The sequence below is a fragment of the Poromitra crassiceps genome (genome assembly GCF_964638095.1).
Source record: "Poromitra crassiceps genome assembly, chromosome: 6".
NCBI classification, from domain to species: Eukaryota; Metazoa; Chordata; class Actinopteri; order Beryciformes; family Melamphaidae; genus Poromitra; species Poromitra crassiceps.
In genome coordinates, this window is record NC_139627.1 from 20,459,627 (window position 1) to 20,478,318 (window position 18,692).

The 18,692-nt window shown below is 43.8% G+C and overlaps 1 protein-coding gene across 1 annotated transcript in view; it reads right to left on the reverse strand.

Annotated features, from left to right (window-relative positions):
* Nucleotides 1-256: 256 nt before the first annotated feature.
* The window catches only part of wdr3 (WD repeat domain 3), a 41,296-nt gene continuing 22,860 nt past the window's right edge, over nucleotides 257-18,692 (reverse strand). The window contains exons 11-27 of the mRNA XM_083638460.1: nucleotides 17,412-17,642; nucleotides 14,543-14,636; nucleotides 14,202-14,303; nucleotides 13,631-13,713; nucleotides 13,391-13,529; nucleotides 13,057-13,113; nucleotides 12,334-12,434; nucleotides 9,618-9,729; nucleotides 8,607-8,741; nucleotides 8,414-8,464; nucleotides 7,817-7,882; nucleotides 6,832-6,924; nucleotides 4,217-4,267; nucleotides 4,062-4,105; nucleotides 3,522-3,650; nucleotides 2,805-2,898; nucleotides 257-627 (exon numbers count right to left, since the gene is read on the reverse strand). Of these exons, the coding sequence (XP_083494586.1) occupies nucleotides 472-627; nucleotides 2,805-2,898; nucleotides 3,522-3,650; nucleotides 4,062-4,105; nucleotides 4,217-4,267; nucleotides 6,832-6,924; nucleotides 7,817-7,882; nucleotides 8,414-8,464; nucleotides 8,607-8,741; nucleotides 9,618-9,729; nucleotides 12,334-12,434; nucleotides 13,057-13,113; nucleotides 13,391-13,529; nucleotides 13,631-13,713; nucleotides 14,202-14,303; nucleotides 14,543-14,636; nucleotides 17,412-17,642 (1,738 nt within the window). The 3' untranslated portion in view covers nucleotides 257-471. The remainder of the gene's footprint in view (nucleotides 628-2,804; nucleotides 2,899-3,521; nucleotides 3,651-4,061; nucleotides 4,106-4,216; nucleotides 4,268-6,831; nucleotides 6,925-7,816; nucleotides 7,883-8,413; nucleotides 8,465-8,606; nucleotides 8,742-9,617; nucleotides 9,730-12,333; nucleotides 12,435-13,056; nucleotides 13,114-13,390; nucleotides 13,530-13,630; nucleotides 13,714-14,201; nucleotides 14,304-14,542; nucleotides 14,637-17,411; nucleotides 17,643-18,692) is intronic.

The window sequence follows — 18,692 nt, forward strand, 5'->3', positions numbered from 1 at the left end:
GAAGCCCCAGAGAAAACAGAGTAAATCAAACCTGTCCTCCGTGTGTGGAGATCGCGACCCAAACGTGACGTGTGTCTATTTAAGGCTGCGGGCTCTCACCATATATATTCCCGTTTTATACGAGACTGTGGAGGGAGCTGCTGTGTATACACAGCGCTGCTCTCTCTCTCTGCGGCCCAGCGTTTATTGCTTCTGAACAACACGTGTAAAAGCTAAAGGACGGGCGGAGTGGCGGGAGAGACCTGGGACGCAGTTTATTTGGGAAATGAAGCGTGTGTGTGAATAACACGCCGTTACATCCTATCAGGATCTTACAGACAATTCACATCATTCACATACAAACAGCCAGAGTGAAAATTGTCCCCACCCGCCCACAGGGGAGATGGGAAGCGGATTATTTATAGAAAAACAGTGTGTGTGTGTGTGTGTGTGTGTGTGTGTGTGGGGGGGGAGGATAAAGTATTTGTCCATTCAAGCGATGGTGAGGATGGCTCGCTCCCGCTTCCTCCGCTTTTTCTTCTTGTCCTCTCGTCGGCCCGTGGCGTCGGCGAAGAACATCACGTCCTCTTTGCTCTCTATCGCCCTCTGGAGGAACTGCAGGCCGGCACTGTTGAAGCCCAACACGTCCTGAAAAGACGTTAAGACAGATTACAGCTCCAACCCATATGCTAGATATCAACACTGACTTGTTTATTCGATTTTCAGATGTAAACTCGAAGATGTCGTCTTTCTAGTTAAAGCAACAGACTTTCAACCAGCCAAGAAGTTTGATTGGGCGCATCACTCATGTGCAAAACTGCAAAATAAAAATAATACAAAATAATGATTAAACTCTTCCAATTTAACTTTTACAAAGATCTTTCTATTACAAGCAGTGTTTCAGGTCTTTAGTCAGGCTCTGGTAGATGGTTTCTACTGAACCTGTGCCAAAAGTCCTGCAATTGTTCTCCCAACACAAAGAGTCCACAGCAAAGACAAGGCCTTTGCCATGGCAGTACAGGGTTGGGTTTACAAACAGTTCCTACACACTGCATATACATCACGCCTACACTACCACTCCATACGTACCTGTGTCAGGTGTAGTTGCTTGCAGGTGTAGACTAAAAGCCCATGCTTTACTTGTTTTTGTAATGTGTTCTCAGTAGCTGTGTTTCCATTACAGTTTTTCGCAAAATAATTGCGATATTTCTACAACTTCGACAATGTACAATTGCGACTTGTAGGCGTTTCCAATGAAGTCGAGTGACGGCGCACACACCTGAACGCAATTCCCCATTACCAGCAGCTGCCACAGTGATTACGCACAGGGATCTGCCCCATATCCCGTCCCCTGCATGCTCAAATCCAACCAATGGTCAATGCAAATCACAACATGAAGTTACAACGCATATAAACGAGCCTGATTATCAATTCAAAAGAAAATGAGTGGCAACATGTTGCTGGCTGCGGTGAATGCAGTGAGCGCAACAGACAGAGGAAAAAAGGTAGCCTAATACAACTGGTCCGATTTAGAGATGGAGGGGGGAAAAGGCTGATTTGGTGCAATAATCAGAATGTCGTGTATTATAATTATAACATTGCACCTGAAACGTGTGTAATGTATTACTCACAGTCACTGTATTCACTTCAGTCAGCAGCACCGCACCGGTGTGTGCTTTTCATCCCCTCATCTCGCCGCTGTGCCAAATGCGTGCACACAGGCAGCCTGTCACCATGGATCGATTTCTGCCATTAAACATGATCTATTTTCCCCGGCTCCGCTTTTGCACAACACTCGTCTTTCTGCTAGGTAGCGTTGCTTCAAAGTTTTCCACTTGCTGCGGAGGTTTTGCGACGGCTTATCGAACCCTTTCTCCCTCATTTTACTTTCATTTTCCGCTCCTTTTCCAAAGGAGAAGATGGGTCACATGACGTGCAAATGCGGAAAATGTGTTTCCATTACACTTTTGCGATAAACTGCTATATCGACACGTCTGAAAAACCACCTCATGAGAGCGCAAAAACTTTTTGCGATATTTGGGAGGTTTTTCAAAATTTACGTGTTTCCATTACCCAATTTCTATTGCGATATTTAGATTTTGCGCATTTCTGAGGGTAATGGAAACACGGCAATACATGGTTCATATTTTTCTTAACTTTTGAATGTTTTCCAGACTGCATGGTCAACTGCCCCTTTACTTTATCACAGACTAAGGGCAAGCTTGTGAATTTAGTGGATGTACACATTAGGGCTGTGGCGATTCACTTATCTCCCGATTCGATACTATCACGATTCTTGGGTGCTGATTCGATTTATATTGCGATTCTTAAGTATTGCGATTCTACGATTATTGCGATTCGATATTACGATTTAATCGCGATACTTAGGTGAATCGATTTTTTTCCCCCACCCCTAGTACACATGCAGCGTTGGTATATGAATATGAAATTAGGCAGGTTCCGGAACCCAGCATTTACTACTGATCCTTCTGGAGGTGTCATCCATTGACAACTCGATAACCTCAATGTCCACAGCAGGTCAATAAACTTTCTTTCTAGCGGTCTTGTAGTTTCAGGTTGTTAATCTCTTTTTAGCGGTCTTGTAGTTTCAGGTTGTTACTCACTCTTTCTTTCTAGCGGTCTTGTAGTTTCTTGTTGTTACTCTTTCTTTCTAGCAGTCTTGTAGTTTCAGGTTGTTACTCTTTTTTTCTAGCGGTCTTGAAGTTTCAGGTTGTTACTCACTCTTTCTTTCTAGCGGTCTTGTAGTTTCTGGTTGTAAATAAGCTTTCTTTCTAGCGGTCTTGTAGTTTCAGGTTGTTACTCACTCTGATTCCGCACACTTTGGACTGAGTATTGGTCCTCAGCTCGTCTATTACAGACAGCAGCATCTGGTTACTGGAGATTTGGCCAAAATGGATCCTACAGAGGGAGAGACAACAATGTCAAGAAAAACAAATCTGTCCGAAAAACAAATCTGTGTCTGTGTGTGTGTGTGTGTGTGTGTATGTATGTATGTATGTATGTATAAATATGTGTGTCTGTGTGTGTGTGTGTGTGTGTGTGTGTGTGTGTGTGTGTGTGTGTGTGTGTTGTAAATTAGCGGGGGCAAAAAAAATCTAAAATTGCCCTTGGAATTGGGACTTGAGACTTGACTTGGACTTGAAGGTTTGGGACTTGTGAACAATCTTTATTTTTCTTTAATTTATTATTTTGGTGCATTAACATTAAGGAAATGTCTAATGTCATCTCTAATCATTGCTGCTACTGTATTCTAATAGATAAGGAATGAGGTTAATACAGTACATGCTTTGAATTCCTTAGTTTTACAGTAGCTATGCAGTGTTCTAAGCAGACCGGATGGCATGCAGCTGATGATGGAACGCTCGTCCATAGGGACTTGAGACTTGACTTGGACTTGCCCCTCAAAGACTTGACTTGGACTTGTGACCAAAGACTTGCAAAAAATGACTTGCTGTGAGCATCTCTGAGACACACACACACACACACACACACACACACACACACAAACGCTGGGTGTGTACCTAAGCAGGAAGAAGAGACAGCGGCAGACCAGCTCCACCTCCAGGCCGCTCTGGATGTAGCAGTTGAAGAGCGTGAGCAGCTCGGGGACATAGGGGAATGGCAGCACCAGCAGAGACACCTCCAGCTCACTGACCAGCACAAACAAACAAACAAACAAACAGACAACAACCCGCTGAGTGCTTTTACATGCAGAGTCAAGTCAGATTTTCCCAGGACACAGGGAGACAGACAGAACTCAACCCAGCATTCACACATCTTTTAGCTGATTAAATTAAAAACTTTGTCCAGTCCATTATACATTTCCATGATCAAATTGTAATGAGACTAGATACAAAAACATAACCATCAACTACACGAACTGTAAGCGTTATTTTACACTATTTACACGATGATTTTTCGCCCATCCTGGCTTCCTCTTCCATTTTTATCACTTTCCAAATTCCCCTGAGCAACTTTTAAAGAGACTGACCTGAATTGAAACGTTATATGATATATATATATATATATATATATATATATGAATCATACTGATGTCTTACCTGGATCTGACCTTCTTTATGACATCTAAAACGTAGCGGGACGGCTGCAAAAGGGAAGCAGACAGACAGATTGCAGTGATGATATGATCAGCGTTCAGTTACTAGAGGCAATCTGCGCAAAATATTTCAATATTTCTCAAAATTATTCTACTTACTGAAATGTTTCCAAAGGCCACAAGGATAGGGTTTGGTTTTGGTAGAGGCAACTGCAAAACACAACCACCTGTTAGTCAAGTGAAGTCAAGCAAAAGTGAAGTACAGTACTGTGCAAAAGTCTTAGGCACATAAAAACATCCACAAAGTGAAGACGCTCAAAAATAATGAAATAAAAATTGCCAAATGTCAAAGACCAATCTAATCATCTAAGACAAAATTAATATAATAATAATTAGTTGAGTTAAATACGTTAGCTGTGCTCTTTGATTAAACAGCTGCACAGGATGGGTAGCGGATGAATTTACAACATGTGATTAGACTTGAGCCGGACTACGTGTACATGTGCTCCTTCTTGCTTTTTTAATGTAAGCTATTAATAAAATAATTGTCAACCTGATATCCTTGTGTGTGTTGGATTACAAATATTATAGGCCATGCTCAGGCACGTGCACACATAGACATCAAAGGGGGCTTGAGCCCCTGCCTTTTTTTCAGTCTGTAAAAAGTGCCCTTTCCTGACCTTGAATGCAGCATTTCTAATGGTGCTTTGTATGGGAATTGCCCTTTCCATGCCGTCACTGAAGGCAGCATTCAAAGAGAAATGCGTTTTCCAAGCTCTCTTGGCCTTGAATGCACCATTTCTAATAGGCCTCTGCATGGACCAGTGTTTTTCTAAGCCGCCCCTGAAGGCAGCAGCCCAAAAACCGCACGTGGCTTGTCCATTGACTGTTGAGAGCGAGACGGCCCGTCCCCGCCCACTCCAGCAGTGCGCACTCAGCCACATGCAGACTGAACGACAGCAGCACAGGCGCACACTGACAGATATATCAGTCAAGGTGAATCAGGTATGTATGTTTGTCAAAACATACATAAAATATTGATGCTTAAATGATTTCACAACAGTATTGCAACAGCATGCAACTTTTATATACTAATATTATTCAGTTTTCAGTTTGAGTTATTTTTCCGTGACAAGTATCATCCTAAAATGAGATATTCCTCTAAATCTGGTTAAAATCTGAATATTTAAAATGAGTGATACCCCTAAATTGGCCTTCAAATTGGCTGAAATTTCTGCCGCCGCCCTCCAGATGGCGGCATTTCTGCGCCGAAGTGCCCTTTTAAGAATTTGAGCCCCTGCCCCTCTAATGTTTTCTGCACGTCCCTGGCCAATAATGCAACACAATTTTGTAAAATTTGTAATCATAGGGGTCCCTGCTCTGTCTCTCTATCTACCAAGGGGTCCTTGGGCTGACAAAGGCATAATGCACATGCACGAGTGAGTCCATCACTAGGACAAACTTGTGGTTTTGCCATGCTCTTAAAGACAGGCACCGGTAAAAACAAAGGAAAATGCACTTCTTAACACATTCACTGCCAGCCGTTTTTTTTTTACTGTAGGTAGGTTCTGCCAGAGGGTTTTTTTGAGGATTCTGGCTCATCTTTCAAGACCCGAGGATTCTTTTCTGCTAAGATTTTGTGAACAGACAATATCTCAAAAGAACTAATAGAATGTGTGCTTTCTCTGTCTAAAAGAGTTAGTTTGTAGAGTTAGTAGTTATGTAAGCATTAGCAGTTGAATACAGCATGGTTTCAGCGTCTGGAAATTTATTCTGAGATAAACGGCTTTTTGTGAAATTCGATAGAACAGTCACTTTAACCATTCATTTTTGGCATCAGTAAGACGTCAGACATCTAAACAATAGTTTTGAACAGTAATTTCCTCCATAACAGCGGAAACCCCCCTCTGCTTCCAACTCCTCCCTCCGTGGGCGTTCTCCTCCGCCCTCCTTGGCTCTGCAGCGGGTCTGTGACAAACGAGTTGCTGCTGCCTGGCTGCTCCCTGGCAGTCTGGATGGGGCTCGCTGGATGGGGCTCGCTCGTTTCTTGGCGGTCCGGTTGAGAGCTCTGATGAAGCTCTTGCGATTCTGGGCTTATTTATGGTGCGTGTTTCAAAGTGTGCATCCAGTCTATTCTTGGAACCCCCCACCGTTGCCACCGCTGTGCGTCAGCGCGAAAGTGAAAGCGTTTTCGCCATCCATTTTACTGTATGAGAACGGCTTCCTCGCGCTTTTCCCTCCAGTTTTGGCTCGCTTCTTTCTACTGTGGAGAGACATGTCGCCACTCAGTGGGTCGGTAAAATAGATTATACACATTCAATACCTCCAATATTGGTATAGGAGATGTAAAAGGGTTAGATCAACGTCCCACCGTCAAAAAAAAAAAAAAAAAATTGACGTAAAAACACGTCATTGGCAGTCAACCGTTGGATTTTGTTTGACGTAAAAACACGTCATTGGCAGTGAACGTGTTAAAACAAGACAATTGTCACTTAACTATTCGATTTTAACAATAAAAATCGATTTTAATAATAAAAAACGACTATTTGAATATTCGAAAATCATCGCCCATCCCTACTTTGCGCAATAATGTAAATGCTATGATAAAACAAAGAGCGGAAAGAATAGTAATTTTTGCACTAGGTTAGATTAAATAAAAGGTGAAAACTAAAGAGAGAAATGGAAATAAATGAATCCAGAGATAAAACCGGACAATATGTCTTGGGCATGTTACAGGATTACAGCACCATAACAGAGTGGGATAAGGCCTGTACCTGTTTGCCTGCATTCTCACAAGCGTATTTATGCTCCTCCATCTTCCTGTTCTCCTCTCTGTAAAGCTCCAGAGCTTCCATGATGCGCTCCGCCTGCACGGGATTACACAGGGAGAAGATCACGCAGTGAGAAGATCACACAGGTAGAAGATCACACGGGACCACACAGGGAGAAGATCACATGGAATCACACAGGGAGAAGATCACACGGGATCACACAGGTAGAAGATCACACGGGACCACACAGGGAGAAGATCACATGGGATCACACAGGTAGAAGATCACACGGGACCACACAGGGAGAAGATCACATGGGATCACACAGGGAGAAGATCACACGGGATCACACAGGGAGAAGATCACACAGGGAGAAGATCACATGGGATCACACAGGGAGAAGATCACACGGGATCATACAGGGAGAAGATCACACGGGATCACACAGGGAGAAGATCTCACGGGATCATACAGGGAGAAGATCACACGGGATCATACAGGGAGAAGATCTCACGGGATCAAACAGGGAGAAGATCTCACGTGATCATACAGGGAGAAGATCACACAGGATCATACAGGGAGAAGATCTCATGGGATCATACAGGGAGAAGATCACACGGGATCACACAGGGAGAAGATCACACAGGGAGAAGATCACACAGGGAGAAGATCACATGGGATCACACAGGGAGAAGATCTCACAGGATCATACAGGGAGAAGATCACACGGGATCATACAGGGAGAAGATCACACGGGATCACACAGGGAGAAGATCACATGGGATCACACAGGGAGAAGATCACACAGGGAGAAGATCTCACGGGATCACACAGGGAGAAGATCACACGGGATCATACAGGGAGAAGATCTCACGGGATCAAACAGGGAGAAGATCTCACGGGATCATACAGGGGATCATACAGGGAGAAGATCTCACGGGATCATACAGGGAGAAGATCACACGGGATCACACTACTCAGAACTCACAGCTTTGACCGTCTCGATGGTCTTCTTGCCGGCTGGTGCTGCCTCTCCTTGAGTCTCTCCGGGAACCTGCAGACAAACAGAGATGTTCCTCAACACCAACACTTACTCTGATGTGGTCTGTTAGAGAGTCAGAATGGTATCTAACCAACTACAGGAAACAACACCACAATGAAAAGGTTCATTGGTAATAAGGAGATGGATGTTGGCATATTATTCTTACATATTTATTCATGTGTTCTTAACTCATATAACACCACAGAAGAAGACAGGTCACCAAATCTCTGTCCAATAAAGGAGCTACTTGTGAGTCATGTGACTTTTGTATACAAGTTTATTTGTAATTGGTCAGTGTGAATCACTTAAAAGCTAAAAGCTACATTAGCCACAGAAGTGTTTACAAGTGCAGTTTTCCATTAACAGGTATCCAGAATCAGGAAACACACCTATACAGTAAATCTTGACTACGGTAATCAAAGCATCGACAGGTTGTGTATTACCAGTGAGTTCTATAACCAAGGAGCAAAATACACACAATGTTTTGGTAGATTAGCATTGTGAAAAGTTTGAAAGAAAAAAGAAGAAGAAAAAAGCACTCACCACAGGCTCGTCCCCTTTGGCCATGGTCTCCTCAAACTCTGCCTCTCGCTCCTGCCAGAGAGAATGTTGTTTTTTCTGTGAGTCAGAGACTTGAAATACGGTTCAGTTTGATTCAATTCATTTAGCTTGATTCATCTCACACAATATACAATATGCAAGACATTAAAACTTCACCACATCAATCTCTAATTACCATCTCCCTCTCCTCCTCCAGGATGATGGGCTCCCTGGTCCTCTCCCACAGGCGGAGTGACTTGTCGTGGGACGAGGAGACGATGTGGTCTCCGCTGGGGCTGATGGCCAGGCACCAAACCTCCCGATGGTGTCCCTTCAACACACAGGACAGCGGTCAGCTGGGTATGGTTCAGAGGAGCGGCTGTGGTACATCTCCTGCTATGTGACATAATTTCAACTACCGTAATTTCCGCACTATAAGCCGCACCGGAGTATAAGCCGCAGCAGCAAAATTGCCTGTTTGTTACATATATAAGCCGCACCGGACTATAAGCCGCAGGTGTTTTAATGTTTTTTTTTTTTTTTTTAATTGTGTTTTAATGTTTAATTACCATATGTAAGGGTTCATGCACAGAGGGGATTGTCGGGAAAGAGATGGCTGTTTGAGGAAGCTCCCATTTATTAACATTTCAACAAAACAACATAACACAACACCACCTGTGTTTTTTTTTTACAGTGCACACAGTGTCCGCGGTGTGGTGAAAAGAGGGCAAGAGAGGAAATTAAAACAGAAGTGGATTTATAGTTAGAAAGAGTGCTAAAGAAGAGATAATTCCGTTTTTTTTTTTCCCGAAAAAATCCATAGATAAGCCGCACCGCTATATAAGCCGCAGGGCCAAAAAACGGGGAAAAAGCCGCGGCTTATAGTCCGAAATTTACGGTAGTAATCACCTACCAACCACCTAGTAACACCGTAACGACTAGTAATCACCTAGCAAACACCTAGTACCACCGTAACGACTAGTAATCACCTACCAACCACCTAGTAACACCGTAACGACTAGTAATCACCTAGCAACCACAGCATCCTAACAACCACTGGATATCACCTGGTAACGAATTAGCAACAACCAAACAACCACCCACCTAGTAACATCCTAACAGCCAGAGAGAGAGAGAGGGAGAGACAGAGAGAAAGTGGGAGAGGGGAGTGAGAGAAAGAAAGAAAGAGAAAGAGAGAGAGAGTCACCTCCAACGTCTGGATGTGCTCAAACTTGTCGGCATCCCACTGTTTGATCTTCTTGTCTTTTCCTGCTGTGAAGAACAGATGAGTCTTTGGGACAAACTGGAGGAACATGACGCTGAGGAGCAAACAACAAGAAACACACAACACACTGTCACAGCACCGCAAGTCTTAGCCATCGTTATTATCAATATCCTTATGTACTCAACACAACAATACAAGACAAAGAAACAGAAAGACAGAAAGAAAGGGGGAATGGCCAAAATAAGAAGAAAATGCAGAGTAAAAAAAAGGAAAGGGGCAGAGCAAAAAGAAAGGCAGAAAGAAAGAAAGCAATTCAAAGAAAAAGAATGGAAAGAAGAGCAAAACTAGAACCATTAGTTCATTCTTAAGTCCAAATCGCCATTTGAGGCAAATTGGAAGAAATTCCGTCAAGGCGCTCCTGAGATGTTGCATTACAGAGCTTGGAAATTGGGTGTGTGAGGTCACAGTGACCTTGAACTTTGACCACCAAAATGCAATCAGTTCATCCTTGAGTCCAAGTGGACGTTTGAGGCAAATTCGAAGAAATTCCATCAAGACAATAGACATTCCTAAGATATCGCGTTAAGCTTGAAAATGGCATTCAAAAGGTCACAGTGACCTTGACCTTTGATAACTAAAATGGAATCAGTTCATCCTTGCGTCCAAGTCGATGTTTGAGCCAAATCAGAAGAAATTATATCAAGCCGTTCTTGAGACATCGCGTTAATGAACTTGGGAATGGCGTTCGTGAGGTCACAGTGACCTTGAACTTTGACCACCAAAATGTAATCAGTTCATCCTTGAGGCCAAGTTAATGTTTGAGGCAAATTGGAAGAAATTCCATCAAGCCGTCCTTGAGATATCACTTTAACGAACTTGGGAATGGCATTCGTGAGGTCACAGTGACCTTGACCTTTGACCACGAAAATCTAATCAGTTCATCCTTGAGTCCAAGTCGATGTTTGAGGCAAATTTGATGAAACTCTGTCAAGGCATTCCTGAGATATCACGTTAACAAGCGTGAAAATGGCGTTTGAGAGGTCACAGTGACCTTGACCTTTGACCACCAAAATCTAATCAGTTCATGCTTGAGTCCAAGGCGATGTTTGAGGCAAATTTGATGAAATTCCATCAAGGCATTCCTGAGATATTGCGTTAACAATCTTGAAAATGGCGTTCGAGAGGTCACAGTGACCTTGACCTTTGACCTTTGACCACCAAAATCAAATCAGATCATCCTTGAGTCTAAGTCGATGTTTGAGGCAAATTTGATGAAATTCCGTCAAGGCATTCCTGAGATATCGTGTTAACACATTGAGTGCCAGCGACGCCATATGGCGTCAAGAGAAATTTACCGTAGGCTGCCAGCGACGCCAAATGGCGCCAATAACTCCAAATTCATATTTTGACGGGGGAATGTCGATCTAAGCCTCTTACATCGCCTCTTACAATATGGGAGCTATTGAATGTGTCTAACCTATTTTACAGAACCCTTAGGTGGCGACAGTGCCCTCCGGTTTAGACAAAGGCCAGGAGAAAAGATAGAAGAAGTCATGAGGAAACGGAAATCGCCATTGATATGCTTGAAGCATAACGTCGTTAGCTGTGCCTGTGAACAGCAGTCATCTGCTGCCACAATTGAGCCCCAAGTGTTAACAAGCTGGAAAATGGCGTTGGAGAGCTCACAGTGACCTTGACCTTTGACCTTTGACCACCAAAATCTAATCAGATCATCCTTGAGTCTAAGTTGATGTTTGATGCAAATTTGATGAAATTCCAGCATTCCTCAGATATCGCGTTAACGAACATGGGACGGACGGACAACCCGGATCCATAATGCCTCCGGCCTGGCTATCGCCGGCGGAGGCATAAAAAGTTAGACAGAAATCATGAAAGGCAAAAAAGAAAGAAAGAAAGAAAGAAAGAAAGAAAGAGAACAGAAAAAAATTAAAAAGAGATGATCCAGAAGAAAGCAGACATGCGGTGAGATGAAAGAGTGTGAGGTCAGAGTGACGTCAGAGCAGGATACCCAGCAGCCCACAAAATCACTTCAGTCCAGCTTGTCTGACAAAGACTGGTTCTGTTACCATGACCCAAACCTGTGTGTGTGTGTGTGTGTGTGTGTGTGTGTGTGTGTGTGTGTGTGTGTGTGTGCGTGCGCGCCTGCGCGTCATAGACATAAATAATATGGATGTAGCTATCCCATTACATTTCTTCTCCGTGGCAGAGTTGAAACGTTGGCCGTCACCATCTTGATTTTTTGTCAGCAGAGTGGGAGGGAATGGGTTGAGTCCTTCCGCACCTCACGTGAGATGGGAGTTTCCCAGAGCCGCAGCTCCGCCTGCTATTGGTCCGTGATCGGCAAGCTGCGCGATCACTGGACAGGCGATCTGTCAATCACCCCCTTTCTATCATTTATTTTACTCCAAACGGGCGAGTTATATAAAAAATGACCCCCCTGCAGTTGTTATGAAAAGGTTAAATTAGCTATATAGACCAAAACCATGTTTCGGTCCAGGCTGTAAAGATGTTTAATTATTACTGTTATAAAGTGGGGCATTTTAGCAGGAACGACGGGCCTTCTGAGTCCTGCCTCAAGTGGCCATTCAAGGAATTACAGCTTAAACAAAGACTTCCGCATCTTCAGGGGAAAGGGGGTGGGCTTGCCGCATGCGTGTGCGTGTGTTGGGTCAGTTACCTGTCGTCATGAGCAAACATGGAGCGGTGACAGTCACCGAAGTCCAAACCCCAGATCTTGACGTTCCTGTCAGCGGAGCCGGTGGCGATCAGAGTGCTGTCCTGTTAGAGACAGAGGGGCGGAGTCAGAGTCAGGGACGAAGTCACAGAGTGTGAAATGGCTACTTTAAAGAATCTAAAATATAAGATCGTTTCGATTTGTTTAACACTTTTTTGGTCACTGCATAATTCTATTTGTGTTATTTCATAGTTATGATGCATTTACTATTATTCTAATATATGGAAAATAGAAAAAAAATGAATTGGTGGTGTGTCAAACTTAACTGGCAGTGTGGAGGATACATACACTGATGCCGCTTAAATAAATGTTGGAGATGAGTTTATCTATGGAGCCACTTCAAAACTTCTGTTAGGCTAGTCGAGACGATATCGCAATATCTAGCAAAATAATGTGTACTCTCGTCACACCAAAGCCAAAGCCCGCCCGCCCGTAGCTGCCTCTGGATACTGATTGGTGCGAACCGCTGGTGGTTCGGATTCAAACCAATAGATTGGAGCGTGGCAAGATCGATTTGCCGTGTGATCGTGATCTCATGATCTCATGATCTCGCACGAATCCAGCTGCCTCGCAAGGTTACTTGTATGCATCATCACCTTTAGCTTGAATTGTTCAGAGCTAAAAGAAGCTCATAGTTTGTGTTTGTGCAGGTTGAGCAGGACTCACATGTGAGATGTCCAGACAGAGTACAGGCAGCTTGTGTCCATACAGAGAGAGGAAGAACTGCACCAGAGAGAGAAAACACTGTCAATATACTGCATGACATCATCAGCAAAGCAATTTAGCCTGAGAGTAACAAAATATCCAAATATTACTTCATGGAAAGGACAGGGAGTTGTGTATGCTAAGTGTATGTTTCACTATACGTGCATGCATGTGTGTGTGTGTGTGTGTGTGTGTGTGCTGTGCGTGCTTGTTTGTGTGTGCTGTGCGTGTGTGTGTACACACGCTGTGCGTGCGTGCTTGTATGTGTGTGCTGTGTGTGTGTGTGTGTGCGTACCTTCAGTGTGTCTGTGTAGAAGACCTTGACGGTGGAGTCGAGCAGGGAGACAGCCAGCAGTCTGTGGTTAGGAGAAAACCTCACACACAGGACATCTTCCTCTAGCTGCAGCGTGCGTGTGTGTTTCAATGTCAGCCTCCTGCAAAACACACACACACAAACTTAACAAAACATATTTTTGCATAACTTGTGTGTTTTCACTTTATGAGAGTAAGTGACCCACAATTAAACACGACTTACTTCTGTCCCGTCTCCTGGGCCTTGATCAGCTCAAACTCCCAGAACTTCACGGTCTTGTCTGCACCTCCTGTCACAATGCCCCTCTACACACACGCGCACACACACGCACACAGGAACGATCAAGGAAAGCCAGTGCATGTACTGTACAATTCCTACCACATCCACTTTGCAATTCTCACTTTTGTCCACTACCACCATATAGTGTGTTACATACACTATTCTACATCTTTCTTTCTTTTTTTACTTATTTATATTTTACCGTTCCAGAGATTCACTGCTTCAGCTGAAATGCACACTTTTTCGTGTGGTACAAGTACAAATGCAATGATTGTTGTTTTTTAATTAAATTGTTCAATTGATAAAGCCCTCCTCTATTTGAGAACATATAAGTATTTGTAAATAAGGACAAAATCTAAAAGGGTCTTGGCGAGTTGGGTGAACCATTTTTAGACAATTCTGTTACAGAGTCTAGTACAGCTCTTTTTCCAAGGCAAAAATTGATGAAAAATAGAGTAGTATATTTTTTCCCTTCAATGTGGCGGGGCTATTGGAGTCTTGTTCTTTAGTCTACCTGGTCGGGGGCTAGGCAGAGGGACCACAGAGCTCCGTTGTGGGCGTCCACCGTCTCCAGCAGGCTTCCTGAGGCCAACTCAAAGATCTGCAGCTTCCCACTCTGTCAGCACCAATCAGACACAGAGAAGAGACTAGTTAAGTGAGGGAAACAGGAACTCTGTGTGTGTGTGTGTGTGTGTGTGTGTGTGTGTGTGTGTGTGTGTGTGTGTGTGTGTGTGTGTGTGTGTGCTTCTGTGTGTGTGTGTGTGCGTGTGTGTGTGTGTGTGTGTGTGTGTGTGTGTGTGTGTGTGTGTGTGTGTGTGCACGTGCGTGCGTGTGTGTGTCTGTGCGTGCGTGTACCTTGGTCCCCAGGATGATCTGTCTGTCTCCAGGCACAAAGAGGGAGCAGAGGGCGTATTCACACGCCATGGTACGGATCACCTGCAGAGTCGACCTGTGACAGAGGGGTGGGACATCCTGTCAGTCCACCAATCAAATCAACGCATTCCACAACACAGACTGACCACACACACGGATGCCATTCCCTCTGTAGGCCGTCTGCCAGCTGCACCAAGCAAGACTGTGAAACAAACCACCAGGGTATATGCAGGAATCCTGAAGTTAAATTCAATACCTTTTAAGGCCTTTTCAATCTATTTTAAGACCTCAACGCCACTTTCGTCACATCAGCGATAGGGGTGTAAATCACAAGTTTCATTACGATATGATATTACATAGATACGATATTTGTTGATATCACAAAGTCTGCCACGATACGATTTTGATTCAATTCAGGGGTCTGCGATCGACATGAGATGTAAATGCCCATTTAACACAATCAGCTACAAAAATGTATACCTTATCGAATGGTGATTAAGACTTTTTAATATGTGAGCACTGACAAAATTATTACTGTTTAATTTATGATCACATTAGTCTTGATAATTTGGAGAACACAATTATGTTATTGCCCTTTTTCCACCTTATAGCAACTTCCTAATTATTTCCAACTATACTGTAGGTGGCATCTAAAGAGACTGAATGAAATGTATTGTTTTAATCTTGTTGAATTGTATTACTAGTAATATTTTGTGGGAGGAGGGGGGAGCACGAGCACAATATATGATTATACACACAATTGTGTGGTCATAGATACAATCTAATATTTTGAAGGCTTCTGAAATTGTATGCAAGCCTTAAAGCTTATATGTACTATGAAGTCACATTTTAAGGCAGTGAAATGACCGTAGATATTCCTATTCACTTAACATGATACAGTAACATATGCCATTTGGAATTGGGAATCAAACCCATCACCCTGGCAGTCTATTCAGGATAAAAAAAAAAAAAAACATTATATGAGATATGGCTGCAGGCAGCTATGATGATTTACATTACTGATTAATCTATAGAATTTTTATTTATTTATTATCAATCAATCATTTAGTCCAGCAGTTCCCTAACTTTTCTCAAGGCCCACTTGAAAATCTCAAAATGTTTGAAGCCCACATCTGACCAAAAAGAGTACGGAGGCCAAATAATGCGTTCTCAGAGCACTTTTTATTTTAACGATAAAAGGAGCTGTCCATTAGCACCACACTTTGCAGGCCCACTTGCAATAGATGTGGCGCTGATGGCTTATTTACGGCTCAAACACACCATACACCAAAGCCATGCAGAACTGAAGCTTGAGGCAGGCTCAAGCTGACGTCTCTTTTCCTCTGCGCCGGGCTTGGAGCTGTTCCTCCGCCCCCCCAACCCCCCCCCCCCCCTCTCACAAATTGCATTGACTTCATGCCTGGCAGCTCGGGATCAGCGCGCAGCACGCTTGGAAAATAGAACAGAAGCTGAAACTATCGGATCAGCGTGGCTTTGGCGTGGCATCATTGTGGAGTGGCGTGCGGCTGGCGTGAACGGACTCGCCTGTTAACACATTCACTGCCAGCCGTTTTTTTTTTACTGTAGGTAGGTTCTGCCAGAGGGTTTTTTTGAGGATTCTGGCTCATCTTTCAAGACCCGAGGATTCTTTTCTGCTAAGATTTTGTGAACACACAATATCTCAAAAGAACTAATAGAATGTGTGCTTTCTCTGTCTAAAAGAGTTAGTTTGTAGAGTTAGTAGTTATGTAAGCATTAGCAGTTGAATACAGCATGGTTTCAGCGTCAGAAAAATTATTCAGAGATAAACGGCTTTTTGTGAAATTCGATAGAACAGTCACTTTAACCATTCATTTTTGGCATCAGTAAGACGTCAGACATCTAAACAATAGTTTTGAACAGTAATTTCCTCCATAACAGCAGGAAACCCCCCTCTGCTTCCAACTCCTCCCTCCGTGTGTGTCTTCTTGGCTGCAGCGGCCGTGTCACAAGCTTGTTTCTGCTGCTGTAACCTCGCGTCACCAGTCTCATTGCTTTGCTGCTGCTGTGCCTGTCTGCGCGGCCGCTCTTTGAGGAAGTCTGGATGGACTCGCTCGCTTCTTGGAGTTTTGGTTGAGAGCTTTGATGAAGCTTTTGCGATTCTGGTCATATTTATGCTGCGTGTTTCAAAGTGTGTTCCACCCGTAATCTATTATGCAAATTTGCAATCCCGCACCGCCAGCAATCAGCGCGAAAACGAAAGCGTTTTCGCCAATCCATTCTACAGTATGAGAATGGCTTCCTGACACTGCTTTTTGCTTGCCTTCCTCTAGTCAGGAGAGCACTGTCGCCACTCAGTGGGTCGGTAAAATAGATTATACACATTCAATACCTCTAATTCTGGTATAGGAGACGTAAAAGGGTTAGATCAACGTCCCACCGTCAAAAAAAAAAAATCGACACGTCATTGGCAGTGAACGTGTTAACAAGGACGCTGAAATGAAACTGCGTGGCTTTGGCATGGGATTGGCGTATGGTGTGAACATGCACTTACTGGCTGACTATAAAATGCAAGAAATATGACAAATTCCCATCACAAGTTACCAGAGCCCAAAATAATTCTTTAAATGTCTTACTTAGTCTGACCAGCAGCCAAAAAACCCAACGTCTTCATTTTATGATATGAAACAGAATATCATATTCTCACTTGACAAATTAAACAATTATCCTTAATCAAACGATAAACGATGAAACCATCAACATTATAATGTTTGATTTTTCTGTTTCTGTTGATCCACTTAATCGATAAAATCGAATCATTTCAGCACTAAGGAGGCGTTTTCCCTGCTGGGATTATAGCGGCGTTGCTCACCTGTTCCACACTTTGACAGTGTCTCCGGAGGCGGACAGGACGGCCATGTTGTCGGAGCTGAAGGCGAGCGTGCGTGCGTCGGTGCGATGGCCGCCCAGCGTCAGGCGAGCCGTCTTATTGGCTGCAGGGGCTTTCTCCGCTGGCTTCAGGCTGAACGTCTCCAGCGTGTTGTTCTGCAGCAGCAGCGCCACCTTGAGCTCGCCACCCGCACACCACAGGCAGTCCGCCCACCTGAAATATCAGCATGTCATATTATATTATGTCCACCACAATTACCTCCATATCAAGGGGCAATCTCCTCCGTGGATGAAAAATGAAGCCGATGCGGAAGTGCTTTAAAACTGCATTCTTTGTAATGGCCAGCACCACTGGCTGCAAAAAGATGTCAGATTGGAAGTCAATGGGAAAATGATCCTACTTTATTACCCTGCTTTTGTATGACCTCAGTAAACACTTTCCTAATGAGTTTATGGTCTCAATCACTGGTTTCAAGTCTTCTTCAATACAGCGTGGTCCTTGTGTAAATTATGGTCACATTTAGAGTAAAATAGACGATAAAGCAGACTATGTTTTGGGGCGTGATTGACAGGTCACGTATCCAGTGATTGCACAGCAGCTCGCCGATCGCAGCCCAATAGCAGGTGGCGCTGCGGCTCTGTGGGAAACCCCTAATCTCGCGCTAGCTGCTTCTGACTAAAAAAGAAGAGATGGCGCGACGTCACTAATTAATAATAATTAGTGACGGTGTCATAACGGTTACTGTTTTTACCGTGATATTAACTTTTTTCCTGGACTTTGACCTTTCCCATGATTCTCAGTGGTAGCCGGTTGTCGACTTCCTGTTTAAAAAAAAATCGCTAGCAAGGAGGTGCCCGTCGCTGTCAAAGAGCTATTGTGGCACTGTATGGGCTTATTTTAGCCAAAATGGCTAAAAATAGTACATGGTTGCATAGCGGCCGCTTTTATTTTGAAGGCTAAACGTCCAAACCGGAACTCTTATTTTCGCTAGCGTTCGCAACCGGAACTCTTATATTCGCTCATAGAACCGTTCTATGAGCGAATATAAGAGTTCCAGTCTCTCTCTTTCTAGTCTCTCAGTAGCCAGCTGTAGATGCAAGTCACTGGAAGCTTGCTGATGTGCGACGTTGGGTCTGACCATGTGAGACTATTCTCTTTCAGTCTCTTTTACTATCAACTGTCCTGGGCGGAAACAGGAAAGCAGCAGCTGGAAACAGGGAGGGAGGGTGTCATGGAAGTGTCCACTGGCTTACCATGAAACTC